The sequence below is a fragment of the Salminus brasiliensis genome, chromosome 2 (assembly GCF_030463535.1).
Source record: "Salminus brasiliensis chromosome 2, fSalBra1.hap2, whole genome shotgun sequence".
In the NCBI taxonomy this organism is placed as follows: domain Eukaryota; kingdom Metazoa; phylum Chordata; class Actinopteri; order Characiformes; family Bryconidae; genus Salminus; species Salminus brasiliensis.
Genome location: NC_132879.1, coordinates 12,508,622 through 12,529,023, shown reverse-complemented (window position 1 = coordinate 12,529,023; position 20,402 = coordinate 12,508,622). Strand labels below are relative to the sequence as shown.

The 20,402-nt window shown below is 39.5% G+C and overlaps 1 protein-coding gene across 1 annotated transcript; it reads left to right on the top strand.

Annotated features, from left to right (window-relative positions):
- Positions 1–505: 505 nt before the first annotated feature.
- LOC140544330 (lysine-specific histone demethylase 2-like) lies at positions 506–19,867 on the top strand. Its single transcript, XM_072667834.1, has 21 exons — positions 506–686; positions 2,877–3,043; positions 4,419–4,540; positions 4,622–4,711; positions 7,255–7,366; positions 7,677–7,790; positions 9,247–9,285; positions 9,487–9,664; positions 10,036–10,220; positions 12,581–12,751; positions 13,446–13,520; positions 13,875–14,009; positions 14,351–14,522; positions 14,994–15,121; positions 15,756–15,887; positions 16,052–16,126; positions 16,221–16,337; positions 16,820–16,945; positions 17,565–17,687; positions 18,268–18,420; positions 19,592–19,867. Exons 1-21 carry the CDS (start codon positions 671–673, stop codon positions 19,673–19,675), a joined length of 2,514 nt encoding a protein of 837 aa, XP_072523935.1. The 5' UTR covers positions 506–670; the 3' UTR covers positions 19,676–19,867.
- The last annotated feature ends 535 nt before the right edge of the window (positions 19,868–20,402 follow it).

The following is a 20,402-nucleotide window of genomic DNA, read 5'->3' as shown; positions in this document are numbered from 1 at the left end:
ACGATATTCGTCCCGCTGTGTGTCCCAAAATGTGTTTAAGACAAAGATATATACAAGTAGCTAAAGTATGAGGGTATAACATTAATATTTAACATAAAACGTTCCTCTGATTAAAAAAACGCTCCCTCTATTTAATAATATTTAATACTCATTCTGTCAATTTAGTAAATAATTTGCTCAATTTATAATCTTTCCATTCATTTAACAATCCGTTTCCTCGAATAAAGAAAAGGTTTATTTTTAATTAATTTAAATTTAATTAATTCTCTGAATCGCTCCTTCTTCAATTTAACAATCAATTCCTCAATTTTATAGCTAGCTACATTCGTATATCCGTTTAAAATTGATGCTTGAGTTAAATTGAAAGTTCAATTAATTCAATTAATTTTTTTTAAATAAATTTAATTGTTCTTTTATCGAGGGAGCAGATTGTTAAATTGTTAAATAGAGGGGAATGTTTTAGTTCTCTAAATTGTGCGGACTTTTATTTTGGCGAGTCGTACAACCAGCGAAAACGGAAGCTGGATTAAATGCCTCGAGACGACCAGCTTTTCTTCACTTTTTATTAAAAAGATAATGGTTGCAGTGGAGAAATAAACGCCCACCCCTCTTAAATTAGCGAAAAGCAGCAGAGTTGTGAGTCTGAGCGAGGAGAAGCAGAGTAAGGGCGATGCTGTCGGACGCAGGTTGGTGAACTGCTGTGGGTTTGTTTTGGGGTCCAGCGTTGAACCGCACTCAGCGCCGCTCACTCCAGCTCATGTCTGTTAACGACAGTCGATCAAACCAGTTAAAGTGCGCTGTAGCGCGGCTGTAATTACACACCGCTGGTTTATTCAGTGTGCTCCACTAAATTAAGTAGCTGTCTGCGGTCTAATGGAGTCTAACACAGCCCCATGCTTCAGTAAAGGCACTGCCAGAGAACATATGGGGGCTTGCGCTGCTGTCCACCTCCAGTCAGCAATACCATCTCTTAACTTAGCAAGGCCCAAAGACTTCCGTAGTGTTGCAAAACTTTGTAGACTTGACTGGGCTGTCTGGGCAGTATGGCATGTTATTGTGATAAATTGGGTCATGATCTGCTTTTCTGATCAGATCCTGATTTATTGCAATATTCCTTCATGCAGACAAAATGCACCATCCCATATTTGGTTCAGCAGTGTGTGAATATTGTGCATCACTATATTCAGTCACATTGCCCACGTCTTTGCTGATATCGGCAGTACAACAGCTTGTATAGTCATGTTTACAGCCTAAAACTAAAAGCTTTTAACTTCTACTCGTTGTTTCTTTCTAAACCTGACACTTCTGCTGCATTCAGTCTGTTTACATTTTTCAAGCCATAAAAAAGACATAAAGACTTCATATATTCCTAAAATAGTACTAATGCCATATTACTCACCCTTAATTAAACCTTAAAACATTTGAACGGGACAGTTGTTCGTTTATTTTTGTGGACAAGATGGATCGTAAGGTCAAATCCAAGTTGGATTTTGAGGGTACAAACCTCCCACCGTGCACCGGTCATTTCTAGGGCCCAGCGTAGTTCACTACATCGTCTAACTGTGGACCAGAATGCAGGATGCTACAAAATGTGGCCGATGACATTTGCTCATATGAGCGATGAGTAACAGCTACAGCAATGGGACTGCATGAATTTCAGATATTCGCCCATGTAGTTTGTTAACAGTAGGTTTAGGTTGCTCAGCAACATGGCGATCAAAGGTTATTCCAGGAAGAGCACACAGGCTTTTACTGACTTCATTTGCAAATTCACTTCGACTCGTGTGTTTGTAGATGTAACCAGTGCTGACACTTTTCATAATTCATAAACGAATATTCTCTCCCTGTAAAGCGCAGTACTAATAAATCAGTCGACATCCATTCTCTTTTTTAAACTATTTATTTATACACAGCTTTAGGTACAGGGCATACATTTTGTAGAAACAAATAAATGACAAAAACAAATATTTGAGGAAAATAAATATATAATATTAAGAAAAAAAATATATATAATGATATGGGTGGGGCAGGGGACACACGTGAGGCCATGGAATGACCCATTTATATTTATATTGAAGGCATTTAGCAGACGCTCTTATCCAGAGCAATTTGGTAATTCCAGTCATATTTAAACTGAAAGTCAATGCGAGCAATCTTTCATCTTGGCTAAATAAAAGCTCCACTTTCGTCATCTTTTTTTCTCTTAGCTCCTTCTAGGATGGAGAAAGTCTGGAGCCTACATTTAGTAGCAGCCTTCTTGCCTTCTGCCAATAAAATCTTTAGGAGATAATTCTCATCACTGCTCAGTTTATCGGGGATAACACTGAGATACAGGTTGTAAAGGATGTGTTAGTGCCAAAACCCCAAATTCTCAAGGTGATCGCTGCTACAGCCTTCCAAAATGACTGAATAAATGGGCAAGACCAAAACATGTGTGTATAATCAGCCTTAGTTCTTCCACATTCTCTCCAGCATTGCAGTTGGGTGCTTAAACTGTTTAGCTTTCTGTTTAGGTGAAGTTCTTCCAACAGAAGTCTCTCCAGGATAAAGAATTTGTAGTGGATGACTGTTTTCCAGGCTCTCAGCCACATATCCGTTGAAGTCGACATCAATTTCAATCACTCATCACATGAAACAAACACACAATTATTGTAATTATTGTTTTTTTGTTTTTTTTTTGCTTATTTTGATTTTAAATTACATCACTGTGCAACAGTGGGCGGGGCAAAGTAGCTCACAGATCCTCCCTGTCACTGCTTTTCATTAAGAAATGCGTGGCAGTGTGGAAGTAAAATGTGTTTTTTTCTATATTCATTTTAAGCCTGTAATTCATGTGTTGCAAAGTCCCAAAGTGCCATGCTTTGTCTCAACAACAGATTATGGGGGGACAGCGCCCTGCGGCCGTTCGAGGGGGAAGAAGCGCGTTGGATCAGCAGTGACTGTGGATTCCTCAACAGGGGAAGGAAGCTCCATGCGCTCAGGAAGACAGGCTCCTAATGCTCGGGCCAAACGGAGCACCAACCCTCCGACGGCACAGCCCAGTGTATGTAGCAGTAGCAGACGTGATCTGCAGTTCTCTAATGCAAATCCTGGTGCAGGATTATACCTGCAGGGTGTTCCACAGAGGAGGGGTTATCCAGATAACTCAAAGAAGCACTCCAGCCTAAAATTAGTGGAATGTTTTCTTTGTTATGAAATATTTTATAGTGCAACTTTGACTAAATTTTGGTGGTTTTGCTCATCCGTGTTTCTCTCGTTATAATATCCAGCATGCATTAGGCAAGTACGTCACACAACCGTTAGGAATACCCCAGCACACTATTTCCAGTCAAAATTGAATGATGAATTGTCCAATAGAAATGCTCCAAAATGACTTGGAAAAGGTCATGAAGTATTTGTGCTAATATCAAATATTATCTCATTTTGTACTCCTGAAAAGTTTCATATTCACACATGGAATTTGGCAGAAATAAAGGCTGTCTGACACAGATTGTCTAATACTCCGAAGTCTCTATAGAAGGCTAATTTCGCTTTTATGGTGCTTATCGGCAGAAATGCAAAAAAATATTAAACACAGATAATAACACACATTTCATACATTTCTGGCTGTTTTGTTGGGCCTGAAAGGACATTTGAAAATGTGCGATATGTTCAAAATATGTTTGTTGTATACTCTATTCCCGATTCCCGGGCTCGGCAAGCTGCCACTGTTGGGCCCTTGAGCAAGGCCCTTTACCCTCTCTGCTCCCCGGGCGCTGGAGTTGGCTGCCCACCGCTCTGGGTGTGTGTGTGTGTACTCACTGCCCCTAACACGTGTGTGTGTGTGAGTGTGTGTTCACTACCAGATGGGTTAAATGCGGAGGACACATTTCGCTGTACAGTGTACAGTGACAAATACGTGCACCTTTACCTTCACCTTTATTGACAAAGATGTTCAGTTTTCATATTACCAGGTGGGAAACTTTCCTGATCTAGCAGAACGCAGTATTTTAAGAGTCAAGGTCCTCCAAATTAACTATAGAAGCAGGGTAGACTTCCCACACCTCCTGGAAAATGTGCAAATGTGCTTCTTTTTCTGGAAATAAGAATGAGAATTGAAAATCGCTTACAATTTCATGGATCAATTAGTTAGATCATAAAAAATTTAAGGCTCTATTAAGCTATTGAGACACTTTTTGCATTAATACATTTGAAAAACAGGATTTTACTGTAAGTGTTGAATAGTGCATCCATTAATAATGTGTGTGAAACCACTTTATGCTGACATGCTTTTAACATGTTTATTGTATGTAAGTTGTCTTAAACAGTCTTGGAAAATGTTTTTTTTCCCGAAAAAAGTGGGACACTGTAGACAACACTATGTTCCGGGGCACTCCAAGACCAGCACTGGTATTTATTTCTCTCTTCTGAAATTCCAGACCAAAAGAAAAGCCCCAGAGATGGAGGAGGAGGAGGACCAGATGGAGAAGAAGTTCAGAAAGTGTGAAAAGGCAGGATGTCCTGCCACGTACCCTGTGTGTTTTGCCAGCGCCTCGGAAAGGTGCCGTATCTTCACTCACAGCTTGGCTTGCATTGGATGTTGCCTGGTGGTCTGATCTCTTTCAATATTTCTCATCCAAAGGTGTGCAAAAAACGGCTACACGTCTCGCTGGTACCATTTATCCTGTGGAGAGCATTTCTGTAACGAGTGCTTTGACCACTATTACAGAAGGTGAGGTTTGAGTAGCACTGATACAAATCTTTCTGCATCCCTCAGCTGCTGGTAAAGTTACATTTGTAGGGGTGTATATGTATGTATGTATGTATGTGTGTGTGTGTGTGTATGTATGTGTGTGTGTATATATATGTGTGTGTGTGTATATATATATATATTACACACACAGTGGGGGGAAAAAAGTATTTAGTCAGTCACCAATTGTGCAAGTTCTCCCACTTAAAAAAATGAGAGGCCTGTAATTGACATCATAGGTAGACCTTAACTATGAGAGACAAAATGAGAAAAAAACATTCTGAAAATCACATTGTCTGATTTTTAAAGAATTTATATGCAAATAATGGTGGAAAATAAGTATTTGGTCACCTACAAACAAGCAAGATTTCTGACTCTCACAGACCTGTAGCTTCTTCTTTAAGAGGCTTCTCTGTCCTCCACTCATTACCTGTATTAATGGCACCTGTTTGAACTCACTAACAGTATAAAAGACACCTGCCCACAACCTCAAACAGTCACACTCCAAACTCCACTATGGTGAAGACCAAAGAGATGTCGAAGGACACCAGAAACAAAATTGTAGACCTGCACCAGGCTGGGAAGACTGAATCTGCAATAGGCAAGCAGCTTGGTGTGAAGAAATCTACTGTCGGAGCAATAATCAGAAAATGGGAGACCTACAAGACCACTGCTAATCTCCCTCGATCAGGGGCTCCACGCAAGATCTCAGCCCGTGGGGTCAAAATGATCACAAGAACGGTGAGCAAAAATCCCAGAACCACACGGGGGGACCTAGTGAATGACCTGCAGAAAGCTGGGACCAACGTTACAAAGGCTACTGTCAGTAACACACAACGCCGCCAGGGACTCAGATCTTGCAGTGCCAGACGTGTTCCCCTCCCCAGCCAGTACGTATCGTGAGGTTTGCTAGAGAGCATTTTGATGTCTGGAAGAGTATTGGGAGAATGTCTTATGGTCAGATGAAACCAAAGTAGAACTGTTTGGTACAAACACAACTCGCTGTGTTTGGAGGAGAGTGAATGCTGAGTTGCATCCAAAGAACACAATACCAACTGTGAAGCATGGGGGTGGCAACATCATGCTTTGGGGCTGTTTCTCTACAAAGGGACTAGGACGACTGGTCCGTGTACATGAAAGAATGAATGGCGCCATGTATTGTGAGATTTTGAGTGCAAACCTTCTTCCATCAGCAAGGGCATTGAAGATAAAACGTGGCTGGGTCTTTCAGCATGACAATGATCCCAAGCACACTGCCAGGGCAACAAAGGAGTGGCTTCGTAAGAAGCATTTCAAGGTCCTGGAGTGGCCCAGCCAGTCTCCAGATCTCAACTCCACAGAAAACCTTTGGAGGGACTTGAAAGTCCGTGTTGCCCGCCGACAGCCCGAAAACATCACTGCTCTAGAGGAGATCTGCATGGAGGAATGGGCCAACATACCAGCAGCGGTGTGTGCCAACCTTGTGAAGACTTACAGAAAATGTTTGACCTCTGTCATTGCCAACAAAGGATATATAACAAAGTATTGAGATGAACTTTTGTTATTGACCAAATACTTATTTTCCACCATTATTTGCAAATAAATTCTTTAAAAATCAGACAATGTGATTTTCAGAATTGTTTTTCTCATTTTGTCTCTCATAGTTGAGGTCTACCTATGATGTCAATTACAGGCCTCTCTCATCTTTTTAAGTGGGAGAACTTGCACAGTTGGTGACTGACTAAATACTTTTTTCCCCCACTGTGTGTGTGTAATATATATAATAATATAATGTAATATATATAAGGCACCTGGAAGGGGTGGTCCACCTTCATTAACTATGGAATTTCGTAAATTGGTTATAAATATTATTGGGGGGGGGGGGGGGGGGGGGTTGTGTATTGGCAAGAACCTGGCGATACAATACACAACAGTAACAGTTCATTACAGTACAGTATTGTGCAATACATCACAATACTGTCAGCAAGGCTATATATATATATATATATATATATATATATATATATATATATATATATATATATATATATATATATATATTTTATCCAATGTTGGTACGTAAATAGTAATGTAAACATTTGGCAGACCATATATTAAACCTGTACATTTGAAACAGGTCTTTAACAAATCTTCAAATATTAAACAAGTAAATATTACTTCATATTTACTTGTTTAATATTTGAATTTTTGTTAAAGATTTATTTAATAATAATGAATATATTTTTTAGGAAATTAATGAAAATTGTCAGTATATAACACACTATTGTATGCATAAAATCTGAGTAAAAAATTAAGTTAATAAACCATTAGTCAATGAATCGTGTTATGTTTTTGCAAAATGTTCGTGAGAAATCGTGAAATGTTTTTGAGAATTGGTGCAGTTTTGCAAACCATATCACTTTGATGTTCATATTTTCTTACATTTCAACTAAGCAGTCAGGATTTAAACAAATCATCATCATATGGTCAGAAATGTACACTCCTATTAATCTGCCTCTTTTTTGTGTGTGTGTATGTTGTGAAAGTCACAAGGACGGTTATGAGAAGTACACCTCGTGGAAGAGGTTGTGGACTGGAAATGGAAAGAGTGAGCCCAGTCTGAAGGCCTTCATGGCTGATCAACAGCTCCCTTACTGGGTGAGAAAAGTCTCCTGACCTGGTCTGTGGTATTTAGTGTTTAGTCTGTTACACAGTGTCTGCTGTGAACCCAGTTTCTACACCACTAAAACACTGAACCCCTGTCATTTACTGAAGCCTTTGGAACCTATAAAAGCCTTTGATAGTTCTGTAGGTGTGCTGTGTTTTCATCACACTATGGTGGAAAAGAATTTGTGAAAGCTGAAGCCTTCACCCACTCTGGAAAGCTAGAACCCCTCTAACAGTCATACTGAAAGTGTGTTCCTCCTCTGTTCTTTCTCTCTCCTCTTGTATCTGGCCTCTTTTTTAGGTTCAGTGTACAAAGCCAGACTGTGGGAAATGGAGGCAGCTCACTAAAGAGATCCAGCTAACTGCTTCTCTGGCTGCTACATACCGCTGTGGAATGAAGCTCAACAACATTAAAGTAAGAAGCGAATTGCTCCGCGTTGCCCTGACAGAGCGCAGTGGTCTAGCGCTCCTTCATTAGCTGCTTCTTTGTTTGATTCTTGTATTGTCAAGCACTGTTGTATGATGCACTCTTAAAAAAATAAGGCCACCAAATAAAAGCACTCCTCAGGGAGACATTGTTGATTCCCTAAAGAACCTTTTAATTGATGGTAAGTTTTAAATCAGTGTTATTATTATTATTATTATTATTACATCACCTTAACACAGGTGTAAAGGTGAGTGGAAAAACATAGGTGCAAAGTCCCCCATGGTAGCAAAAACACAAATATATACAAATTAAAGAATAAATACACATTAACTTACACTCTACATACACTGTACATACATTACTGCACTGTTTCAAATGTACAGGTTTAATATATGGTCTGCCAAATGTTTACATTACTATTTACGTACCGACATGGGATAAAGTGTGATATTATTAATTTTTTTTTAAGCATTAGTGATACCAGTTTTAAGGGCCCCTTCATATTCACACACCCTTCACCGCATTTTCACTCTAAAGCCCAGTTTGTACAGGATGAGTTTTACATGGGGAGGTTTCCCATTGGTTTAAATCCTGTCCAAATAGGGCTTAACCCTGTGTACTGGGAAACGTGGACTGTCTGAGAGGCCCTGAAGTAAGGTTGAAAAAGTATTTGAAAATTAATTACATAAGATTGGAATTACTGTATTAGACAGTGATGTTGGAAAGAGAAGTCAGAAGTCCTGGAACTACTTCTTTGCCAAGTTGGAATGAAGGTATTGGGGTTTTACACTGAACAGGCTTTTGGCCTTTCCACAACAAGAACCATTTGTGTAAATGAGATAACAATTATGATTAAATAAGCTTGAGATAAGCTTGGATGATTATGCAATTATCAATAAATGACTGTATCTACAGTATTATCATACTAAATTATATTATCATCCAAATTCAGTTATGTAACACCTGTGAGCTTTATTATAGCTAGTATTTCATCAATGGTAATAAAATAACTATATCATTACTAATTGGACTAGCTTCTAATTTTACTTAGTCTTTTATAATGATGACTACAGTGACATGCACATGTTTGGGGACCCCTGGCCAAAATATCTGTAACTGTGAATGCATAAGTGAGTAGAAGATGAACTCCAAAAAAGTCAGTAAAATCAGTGGATTTTATTCCCCCAGAGAGTTAACAGTCAGTTGTGCAAAACATTGTGGATAGGACATCCTGAATCCTGTTACGAATCAGTTTGAGCATTATAAAAAACAAAAATAATAATAAAGCACAGTGTTTTTAAAGGGTTCAGTATTGATGCTGATAAATAAATAACTTGCCAAATATAGGTTTCTCCAGAAATCACGTGTTCAAGCTGAGAGGTTTGTAGGGACTTTTCTATTAGAGTGTATGTGTGTAATGTGTATGCTGTTATTTATCATGCAGAGTGAAGGACCAGATCAGTGTTCTCAGCCTGAAGACATGGTGAGTCCACTTGTGTTCCTGAGAGGAATATCCAATCAGATTTTCATTATATAGAAATATTTTATAGCGGTCCTAATTACTTATTTTTATTTACATCTGGTTCATAATTATACAGTTGATGATCATTTCTTGCAAGAGCAGACAAAACAGAGTATTTTCTCTCTGTCTATCTCTATATTTCTCTCTCTCTTTTACTCACAGAGAGTGGCAGGTATAGGAGACACCTGGTGGTACTCCATGTTGATTCTACCACCACTGTTGAAGGAGAGTCCGGCTAACCCATTCCTCACTGCTTACTACCCTGACTGTGTGGGCATGAGCCCATCCAGTTCCCATGGAGAGCTACGGCCTGAGCAACGCCGCAACATCCAGCCACAGAGTTAGTACTGGAGAAAAAAATCTGTGTTGTGTCGATACAAGTATTATAAAAATGCAGAATGTTTTTACTGAGCCCTGGAACTACACTCACACTGATTCATGTGCTGTATGGAAATACTGCAGTAGTTTGTATTTCATTGGTGACCTATGTTTTGGACACAGACAGCAGAGGGCAATCTCACTTTCCTTCCTATAGTTTGCAGTACTCTTCAGGAAGTGTAGAAGGATGGAACCAAATGAAACAGAACATTTCCATTAGTCAGACAATGGAGTTATATAAATAATCAATACTCTCTCAAAGAATGATGTTTAATAGTAAATGCACTTCTGTACAGCTCTGATATGTATATGTGTGTGTGTTTGTGTGTTTAGTCCCGGGGTTGTGCCCGTACTTCCAGCCATTCTACCAGCCCAACGAGTGTGGAAAAGCTCTCTGCGTGCGGCCGGATATGATGGAGTTGGACGAGCTCTACGAATTCCCAGAATTCTCCAGAGATCCTACCATGTACCTTGCTCTACGCAACCTCATCCTGGCTGCCTGGCACAGAGACTGCAAGGTAATAACGTCCACTTGCAGGTGGCAGTATTGCCTGGGCGCTGGATCTTACACAAGTAAATTGTCAGAGTTTGGTCCCTTTAATGGAAACTTGAGGGAAAATGGAGGGCCCATTCTTTTATATATTTTTTTGCATTTAATTTTATTCTTTTAAGTCTTTCAATGATGCTTGTGTGACAGTTGTTCCAGTCACTTTATGTGTTTTGTATTGCAACTTCTTTAAAAAAGCAAGTAGAATAAGTAAATAAATTAAATTCAGTGTTTGGAACTAATAGGATGCATGGCCCTGCATGGCATTCATTTATTCAGGTACTTCAATAGTCTGAACAGGTGTAGAGTCTAAGACTATATGTAAAAAGAATATATAAGAATGTTTGAATATGCATTTGTTGTGAAAAAGTCTAATTAGTCATTTTTCCACTTAACCCAAATGTGGTTGATTAGGCAAGCATCTTGTTTAGTTTTGCATTGGAGTTTCTAGGCTACTAACACGTAATGGGAGCTTATGTCGTACTACCAGGTATCTAACTTGCTTATGTGGTTTCTATTTAAATATTCATATTTAAAATTCCCTGATTACTAATAGTGTTTTATTTTAAGCATTATTTTAAATGTAGATTATTTATTTATCTACATTTTTGTAACCGAGTGTCTTGCTATCCCTTTCTGCTGTGACACTGAGAATTTCCTCACTGCGGGACTAATAAAGCATAATCTTATCTTATCTCATCTTATCTTTTCTTATCTAACATATTTGTAGGTTTAATACATTGTGTGTTACGAGTGTCAGAATCCACTAAATATTTTATTTGCATTTAAGGTCTTTGAGCAAATGTTATGAGTAAAACGATGCATTTAACTCAAGCGCACTACTAGTTTGGGCACCCATTATGAATCATGGCATTGTGTGTCCATCTATTACAGCATCATCACTCCCAGTCATATGCCAATTGAGAGTAGCTGTGGGACTAAGCTTCTGCGTAGGTTTTTGACAGTACGAGCTGTATTTTCCCTTAACATGTTCCCCAGAGCCTGAGATTAACTCCACTGCCTGTTAAGCTCAGTGGAAAGTGCAGATGCATGCGTTTCCAAATGCATGTTCCCTGCAGGGCCCTGAGGTACAGGCTGGGACAGGACCGGGCCCATTCAGGAGAGGGAGTGTGCGTGAGCTCCTGGGACTCTCCAAAAGCAGAATAGTCTCATTAACAAGCCTGCCATCTGAGCTTACTCTGTATCTATGACGTCAAATCGGAAGCCACATATTTATTAATTGCCCACCCTATGGTTTTGGAGGGAGAAAATGCTCTTGTGGTTTACAGAATAGTAAAGCAAGGGGGCTTAGAAAATGCTGCCAATGATGGCATTTTATAAGATTTGGACTATGTTGTAAGTTCGTTTAAGTATTTCAATGTAATGGTCTGGAATGGATTTCAAATTTTGTTTTCAAACATATTTTAAACTTTAAAACTTAGTTTACATTTGTTTACATTTGCAGTGTTTCCAACTAAAGTGTTTAAACGCTTAAAAAAGCTGTAGGCATTCAGATAAAGGTAGATAAACCATTGCTTGAAAGTTTGAAAACCTTAATACTTTTTCTTGTTTTGAGGATGGTGGAAGTAATGTGTTGTTTTCAGAATTTGCAGTGACTTGTCTGTACAATGCTTATCCTTATCGAGGCCAACAGATGGCCTTGTTCATGTATCGGTGGTGCGTCAAAAGCTATCTCCTTTAAATATGGATCAAAACAAATGAACAATGTGAAAAGATACACCCTCACACCCACACCATGAAGCCAATAAACTCTCTTTACTGCCATCACACAATATCTGCTCGTGCGACACAATTATGCTGAGGTGACAAATGATTGAATATTAGCTTATTTTTATCTCTACAACAAAATGTGACCAATACACAGTAGTATATTGGTCGTATATATAGTAGTATATATATAGTGTATATATATACTATATAGACAGAGTAGTATATATAGTAGAGTGAAGAATGCACAGTATATGGAGACATTAGCTTTGAAGCATGGAGTGAAGGGAAATTGTGCAGTAGGTTGGGATGCAAAGAATCTCCAGAAAGACTAATGCAGTGAAGGGAAATTGTCCATTACATATCTGTCAGCTAGTAGGTGGAACCTTGAAAGATGCTGAGAATTGCTATTTTATGAGTTGTCATATTGAACCAACCAATTAAAATGGCCCAGAATGAATTGAAATAAAAATTCTTTACAGCAAAATACATTTAAAGTCAAGTCTCTCAGTATAAACAGATATTTTATTACTGTGTAGATTGCTCTGTCTTTCCTATTTGTATGTTTTGTTGACTTTTACTGTGTGGTTTTTCTGTCTCCAGGAGGCTTTAACCCCACAGAAGTGTGCCCCTCATGTGATCGTGCGGGGCTTGGTGAGAGTGCGCTGTGTACAGGAGCTGGACAGAGTTCTGCACTTCATGACCCGCAAAGGTTTGATCAACACTGGAGCTCTGCTGGCCAAGCAGCCTCTCTTGCCTGAGCCCTACCACAGTGTAAGTTTTAGCGCACTGTGCCTGCAACACCCTATTTCAAGGCTGTCTAACCTGCCCCTGGAGAGCAACTGTGCTACAAAGTTGGTCTTCAGTCTTGACTTGGCCCTTTTGCTACATTTTCTTGAGGAATTTTTGAGAGTTTGATTAATTTTAGAGAGGCCCAATATGATTTTCATGGGTTCATGTAACAAACAGTCAGGACTGATGTCTTATTGGTACTGTGCCTTTTCAGACTGTTTTATGTAATTAATCTCTGTTCTGATTGACTGCTCTAAAAAGCATCCCAGGCTGAAACATTCCTTATGACTAAAGTGTGAACGGGTGGGGTTAAACTGCTGTAGGCTAAATAGGAGGATATTTTTGACCTCACAAAATGAATTTGAGAAAGTGCGAATTTTCGATCAAGCCCATTTCACACCAGAAGTGACTCAGCATATGCGGTATGCTGGAACCCCTCGATGATGTGCGTTGTGAGGGGTTAGTGGCTTCTGCTTTTCCACATGGCTTTATTGTCCAAGTGTTGGTTAAACATAAGGTTAAACCTTATGCAGAGTAGATAGGAGACTAGCTTGTGTAGTTAGATTTTCACAGACCTTACTGTTACTTGCATGTTTTTAAAGGTCAGTGACCGTTTGCTTATATTTGTGGATGCTGTCAGCATGACTCTTCTCATTCTGTCCTTTGCTGTCCGCAGAAGAAGGTGTTGGTGATTGGAGCAGGAGCTTCAGGCCTCGCTGCTGCCAGACAGCTGCAGAACTTTGGCATGCAGGTCAGTTAGAGCTCATGGGGTAAGTGTAGTTAATGACACTAGGGGTGGATATCAAAAATATATATTATATTAAAATATACAGTATTTTCACTAAATTCTGTGGTTTGATGACATTTAATGGACAATGCCAGTAGTACAAGTACTAGTTTTGCATAGTACAAAAAGTACTGTAAAAGCATAAGTATGGTGATTGTTATGATTTTTCACAAGCCTCAACCTACTAGGACCTGTATGTTGCACACAGATATATACTCAATCTGAAAACACATAATTTAATTTAAACATCCTTAATGATGATGGTGAAAGTGATCAACTCTCCTGTTTAAGCTGTGCACTGCTGTGGTTGGCTGTTAGGTGGTGGTGTTGGAGTCGAGGGAGCGAACAGGAGGACGAGTCTGGGACGACACGTCACTTGGTGTCACTGTGGGCAGAGGTGCTCAGATCGTTAATGGCTGTGTGAACAATCCCATCGCTCTAATGTGTGAACAAGTGAGAGACACATACACACACCATACTTTAATAACTACGTCATTCTCCTTATTACACTTTTGCTTTTCCTGCTGATGCACACCTGATTCAAATCCCCTGTTAATTGCCAGGTTTAGTTGGTCTGTTAGAGCTCTAAACAAACACGGTTCTATATACTGTTGACGATATATGACTGTTGATATTATCCTTTTTATTCATTAACATTTTAGTAAAAGATTCATCCATGAGCTTCTTTTTCCTGTTATCATTGTATCATTGCCGCACTAGATCTTATAACTATAACCACTATTACTGCTACATGCATGCCCTCTTGACACTCATGCATTTGCCTTTGTCTTCAGTTGGGTGTGAAGATGCACAAGCTGCGTGAGCGATGTGACCTGATCCAGGAGGGTGGCCAGATCACTGACCCTGCCATAGACAAGCGCATGGACTTCCACTTCAACGCCATACTGGATGTTGTTTCTGATTGGAGGAAGGACAAATCACAGCACCAAGATGCTCCACTTGGGGGTACTGGGCGTTTTAAAGGGAAAAGCAATCTGTAGGCTCAATCTAAAAGCAGATCATTAATGGTGTATGACATTTACACAAAGGTTCTTATGTAGTCAGATCATTTAAGTCTCAATTCCGGATTGTCTCATAGAAGTAAGGGTCGTTCCTACTGGACTAGGGTTTCCAGCTAACTGATAAATTGTGCAATAAGTCCTGACATCCCTGTTAAATCATTGTTATTGAGGCTCTATATTGTATTGTATCAGAGTTTAAAAACTATGCTGCCTTTGTTCTGAAAGTATCTGTTCCCTTGTGTGTTTGGCCCTTGGGGGCCATTTACTAATAGTTGCATCTAAAATTGCAATGTTTTCTGTCATGATTGCCTATTAAATACTTCAGATACTTTTCAGATTCAGGAAACAAAGTGCAACAAATTACTCTCTCCAGGTTTCTGTTTGTTTATTTATTTGTTTTCTTTCTCGTATTAAGAGAAAATCCAGGAGGTGTACAAAACGTTTCTGCAGGAATCCAGCATTCACTTCAGCGAGCTGGAGGAGAAAGTACTTCAGTTCCACCTCAGCAATCTGGAGTATGCCTGCGCCAGCACCCTGGACCAGGTGTGTGATGTGTAAGAAATTATCTGAGGATTGCAAGCCTTAAAGGTGTAGGATGTAAAAGTAGAAATGGCAAAATGCCTAGACTCTTCGTTCATTCTAAGCACAGAGGCTTTCTTTCTTTTTTTTCCATTATTTCCAGCATTTCAGAAAAGCTGTTGATCTACAGCTGTTGAATACAGTTTAGGTCAAAACCTTCTCATAATTATTGTAAAACACTGTTTTAGACACATTCATAACCAGTTTATGTAATAATGTTCTTTGATAAAGCTTTTAGCAGTTGTAGTGTAGTGGGTAACAAAACCACCTTCCCTGTAGCGGTCTAGGGTTTGATTCCTTGCTCGGGCAATCGCACCACACCAATAGGAGTCCTTGACAAGACTAACTCTGCATTCTCCCATCTGTGTAACCTGTGATTCTACTGTTTATCCTAAGTGACCTGCTTTTTTAGCATGCATACAAAGCTAAAAGCACTGAAGGTCCATCACCAAGGCAGTTTCCCAATAGCTTCGGACTTATAACTATATCACAGTCTCTCAAACACAACACTTAAGTACCGTAATCAATAAAATGTTGCTGTTGTGTCACTAAACCATTACCCACTAATACATGGTCCTGTTTTTTTATGTGTTTCGAGGTGTCTGCTCGATCCTGGGATCATAACGAGTTCTTTGCGCAGTTCTCTGGAGACCACACACTTCTGACCGAGGGCTATTCCACTCTGCTGCACAAACTGGCTCAAGGGCTCGACATCCACCTCAACAGCCCGGCAAGTTTCCTGTGCTAATTTAGTATACAGAGAACTTTGGCTAAAAATACACTTGGTCCTGACTTCAGTTTCAGTTGATGCTTCAGTCTGCTTGGGTGTTGATGCTGCAGTGGTTACTTTTGGCAGAAACCATCTAATTAGCTAAATGCGGTCCCTCCATTCAGGTGCAGTCCATTGATTACTCAGGAAATGTTGTGACGGTCACTACCTCCAGTGGAACACAGTATACTGCACAGAAGGTACAGCAACAATGTTTCATGTAAAGTATAAGAAGGAATGTGTCTAGTCCAAAGGGTTTACTCGTATCTTAAAACAAATAAAACATTTTTGTAGGTGTTGGTGACCGTTCCTTTAGCTCTTCTGCAGAAGAACGTCATCCAGTTCAACCCTCCTCTTCCAGAGAGGAAGCTCAAAGCCATTAACAGCTTGGGTGCAGGCATCATAGAGAAGGTAAGGACTGATGCAAAAGGTTGATTTCTACCCACACTGTGCTTGATCTGTCCCTAACGTTGACGCTCAGTGAAGAAGCCATGGTGGCATATTCTTCTGTCATAAGTCAGAAAAGTTCAAATGTCAATAGACAAAAAACTACATGTACATAAAACTCAACAAATGCAGTTTGTGGATGACTTTACTTCTTTTAGTATGTTTAATATGACAATGACAAAAAAGCAGAACTGAAATGTAGCAATATATTTCTTGATTTGGTCAAGAACCGGGAAACCATACGACATAAAAACCAACCTAAAGACCTTTTTGTGAGCAGACGCATCAAAGCCTTTTTTTTTAAATGTTACGTCATGCATGACATAACATTTGAATTCTTCATTCAGAACTTTCACTTTGCACACAACACCATGAAAAATGTAGCATGTTGTTCTCCCAGTAGGCCCCACTGTGAGCATCAGTGGATGATTTATCTTCTGTTTCAGATTGCTCTGCAGTTCCCCTATAGATTCTGGGACAGCAAAGTCAAGGGTGCAGATTATTTTGGTCATGTTTCTCCGAGTCCAGAGAAGAGAGGGTTGTTCAACGTGTTTTACGACATGACTCCAAAGGTCAGACACTTTTATTTATCTAATGTGTTTATTCATTCACATACTGTATGTGGACATATGTCTATCTAATGAATACATTAAACTCCTTTACATTTAAACCTATGAACGCCATGCCTAATGCCAGGCTTGCGCTAGAGAGAGGTATAAAGCTCCCCCCTCAGGATTAAGCTGTGGAGCAGTGGAACTATTCTCTAGAATGATGGTGCTCCATCCAATACTGAGGAGTTGGCAAGGTAGTAAGAATTCAACATGCTGGCCTCACTAATTCTCTTGTATTGTATAATGCTCCAATATCTACTAGAAATCCTTCCTTCAGCTACTCCAATAAAACCAGGATGCATTATTTTTTTTTTTGTTTTTTTTTTTGAGCAAGTGTCCCAATGTCCATATAGGGTATATACCTCTATTAACAAGCTGTTGAATATTACTATATGTGGGATAATCATATCTTAATTAGCAGAATGCCTATTAATCCCGGTGGAATATCATATTTGTATTGTGATATTACAGTGTCGTGATTCATCGTCACACCTCTAGTGATCATTACACCATATTCAGTACTCAGATTGCAGTTCAATAGCTATGTCCCACAATGTCTGTGTGTGCCTCGTCACTATAGGGAGGTCAGTGTGTGCTAATGTCGGTGATCACAGGAGAAGCTGTGGCCTCAGTAAAAGATCTGGAAGAGAGAGAGGTGGTCGAGCTCTGCATGAACGTCCTCAGGGAACTCTTCAAGGAACAGGTAAGCTGGTCGTAAGGTGCTCCAGTGTGAGACACATTTTACTACTGATGCCCTAGAATGGAAATTATTGGCTAAGACCAAATGCCAGAGCACACTAGGCCAAACGTATGATCTGTAAACTGGGCCAAAAACTGGAATGCCAAACACAGTCTTATGCAAAGGTTTGGGCACCCGGGTCACATTATGCATTGTTGATTGCAAGTAAATCACATCCTGCTTCTGCATTTAAATTTATGGCATTTAGCTGATGCTCTTATCCAGAGTGACTTTGAAGAGTACTCCTATTACAGAGATGGGCCAATGTAGTGTTAGGAGTCTTGCCCATGGACTCTTATTAGTGTAGTGCTGCATAGTCTCCCACATGGTGTAGTTGCTCACTGGCAGATAGTACCATTATCCAATGCACCACACCAATTCTAGATCACTGTTTATTTGCTCTATTAAACACATTAAAAGGAAACCTCATTAAATGAACATGATTTAGAAGAAAGAACTGCATGATTGATTTATTGTGAGGCTGTCAGACTGTGCTATAATGTAAGAATCAGAGTCATTTAACCTATGAAATCTTCTATTGTAGGAGGTTCCAGATCCATTGAAGTACTTCATCACGCACTGGAATAAAGACGTGTGGTCTCAGATGTCCTACAGCTTTGTGAAGACTGGAGGCAGTGGGGAGGCCTATGACATCATCGCTGAAGATGTGCAGGGCAAAGTTTTCTTTGCTGGCGAGGTGAGCTTAGACATCAATCTTTAGACTAGTGTTGTCAACATAAGGCCTGTATATAGGTTCTAATGTGGCAAAAAAAAAAATACTTCCTGCAACTGAGGCAAATTTGAATCTCTGTAGGTAGAGCTAAAGGAGCTTTTCTATTAGTTGGGACTTAAGGGCCTTCAATTTCATTTCTGATGTGTCAGATTAACTGCTAACTACTAACATGATTAGGAAATGACAGATGAATCAACCAGTCACGTTCTGATGTACAGTGGGTGGGAGTCACTTAACACAGTGATTTAGTGATACAGTGGTTCTTTACTTTAATGGTTTGAATAGAAATATATACATAAACTTTTGCATGCTTAAATAGCCTTTGCCTGGTTAAAGCATTCTTCCCGGTGGAAAAGTATTTGTACATAGTTCCAAAGTTCTATCTAGAGCCAGTCAAAGATCCCTTTCAGCACTATTTAGAAGCCTTGTAGCTTAGGCTTAGCATTTTATACTGTCAGTAGTCTTTTTCCAAAAGACTGATCCAAGTTTTAAGCTAGTAAGAAAACTTGAAAGTGAGAAAAAAAATCTGAATGTGACTGGATTACTTAATTGGAGAATTTCTGTTAGACTTATATCCCAACCTTGTACAGATTTTTTTTGTTTGTTTGTTTGTTTTTTTAAAAAGTGTGTGTGTGTGTGTGTGTGTGTGTGTGTGCATGTGTATATATATATATATATATAATCACTAGATTTTGGAGCACTGTTGTATTTGAATGTGAGGTTGGATGGTAATCATCCCACCCCATCCCCAGCTAACAAAAGTACTAGATGGCGCACCATAATTCCAGAGAGCACAGTTCCTCTGCTCCGTAGCTCAATGCTAGCCCATGCCTGGCATTAGGCATGGTGCCAATAAATTCATGTTTATCTACTCCAGAGAGTCCTATTCTATTGCTATTACCTCTCTACAGACATGAGCTCAACAATGGGTACAACTTGAGTAACTGAACGCATTCATCTGAACGAGGTGTCTGGTTTGGTTCACCAGCACTGTGAACAATTCTGACTTAATAAGTTTCTCTAGCACAGACTATTTCCCACCAAACCACACTGTATGGTGTTTACATCTTAATGATTTAATTATGCAGGAATTTAACTATGTCTTTCGTTCTGTTGCATTCAAACCTCTCTTCAGGCCACAAACCGGCACTTTCCTCAGACTGTAACTGGTGCTTATCTGAGCGGAGTGCGAGAAGCAAGTAAGATCGCAGCACTGTAAAGTTCCAGTCAAGTGACTGATGAAAGGAACGTCGCAGCGGAGCTTCCGTGACTTTTTGGAGCAGGTGTTTCAAAGCACCAATCAGGAATTAAGACACCTGAGCTTGTGTGTTTTGGGTACTGCAATGAAATCTGTCTGATAAAGTGGATTTCTCAGTGTTCATTTGTTAGCTGGTAAGGGTATATATATATATATAAAAAGATGTCCTGATTATGGGTTTAAGCTGTCTGATGCTGTGGTAAACCGCACCTCCATAGTTTGATGAATTCTGTGTAATGATGGTTCACTCATTCACTCATTCTTTATTTAGTGAGAGATGTGTGTTCACTACTGTGTGTCTTCTTTGTATTGCTTCTCTACAGTCCTAGAAGGTAGTTTTTGTCCATGTTGGGAGTCTCCTGAGAGAAAGTGTCCACAAAATCTGTGGACATTAAATATGCTGATGTACCTCAGAAGGGTAAAGGTTTTGTTGTTCATCCCCAGTGATGTTACTTATCCTAAATCTTTGGTATGAATTATGAAAGCACTCTGCATTGATTTAGATTTTTTGACTTTTCATTTCTCATGATTGTGACAAAGCACTGTTGTAATGTTGGGTTAGGAGATCAAGCTGTAAGACCTGAGGATCATGCTGTGTACAGAGTGCAAGAGGATAAGTTGATAATGATTTCAGTGATCCACTGAACCTGCTCTTATTATGAGGACTTTTTTCTTTATGGGAAAACAA

Coding starts and splice junctions, on each gene's coding strand:
- LOC140544330 (XM_072667834.1), top strand. Junction 9,286..9,486: donor GTTCTCAGCCTGAAGACATG/GTGAGTCCACTT, acceptor TTTTACTCACAG/AGAGTGGCAGGTATAGGAGA. Junction 16,946..17,564: donor TTTACGACATGACTCCAAAG/GTCAGACACTTT, acceptor TCGTCACTATAG/GGAGGTCAGTGTGTGCTAAT.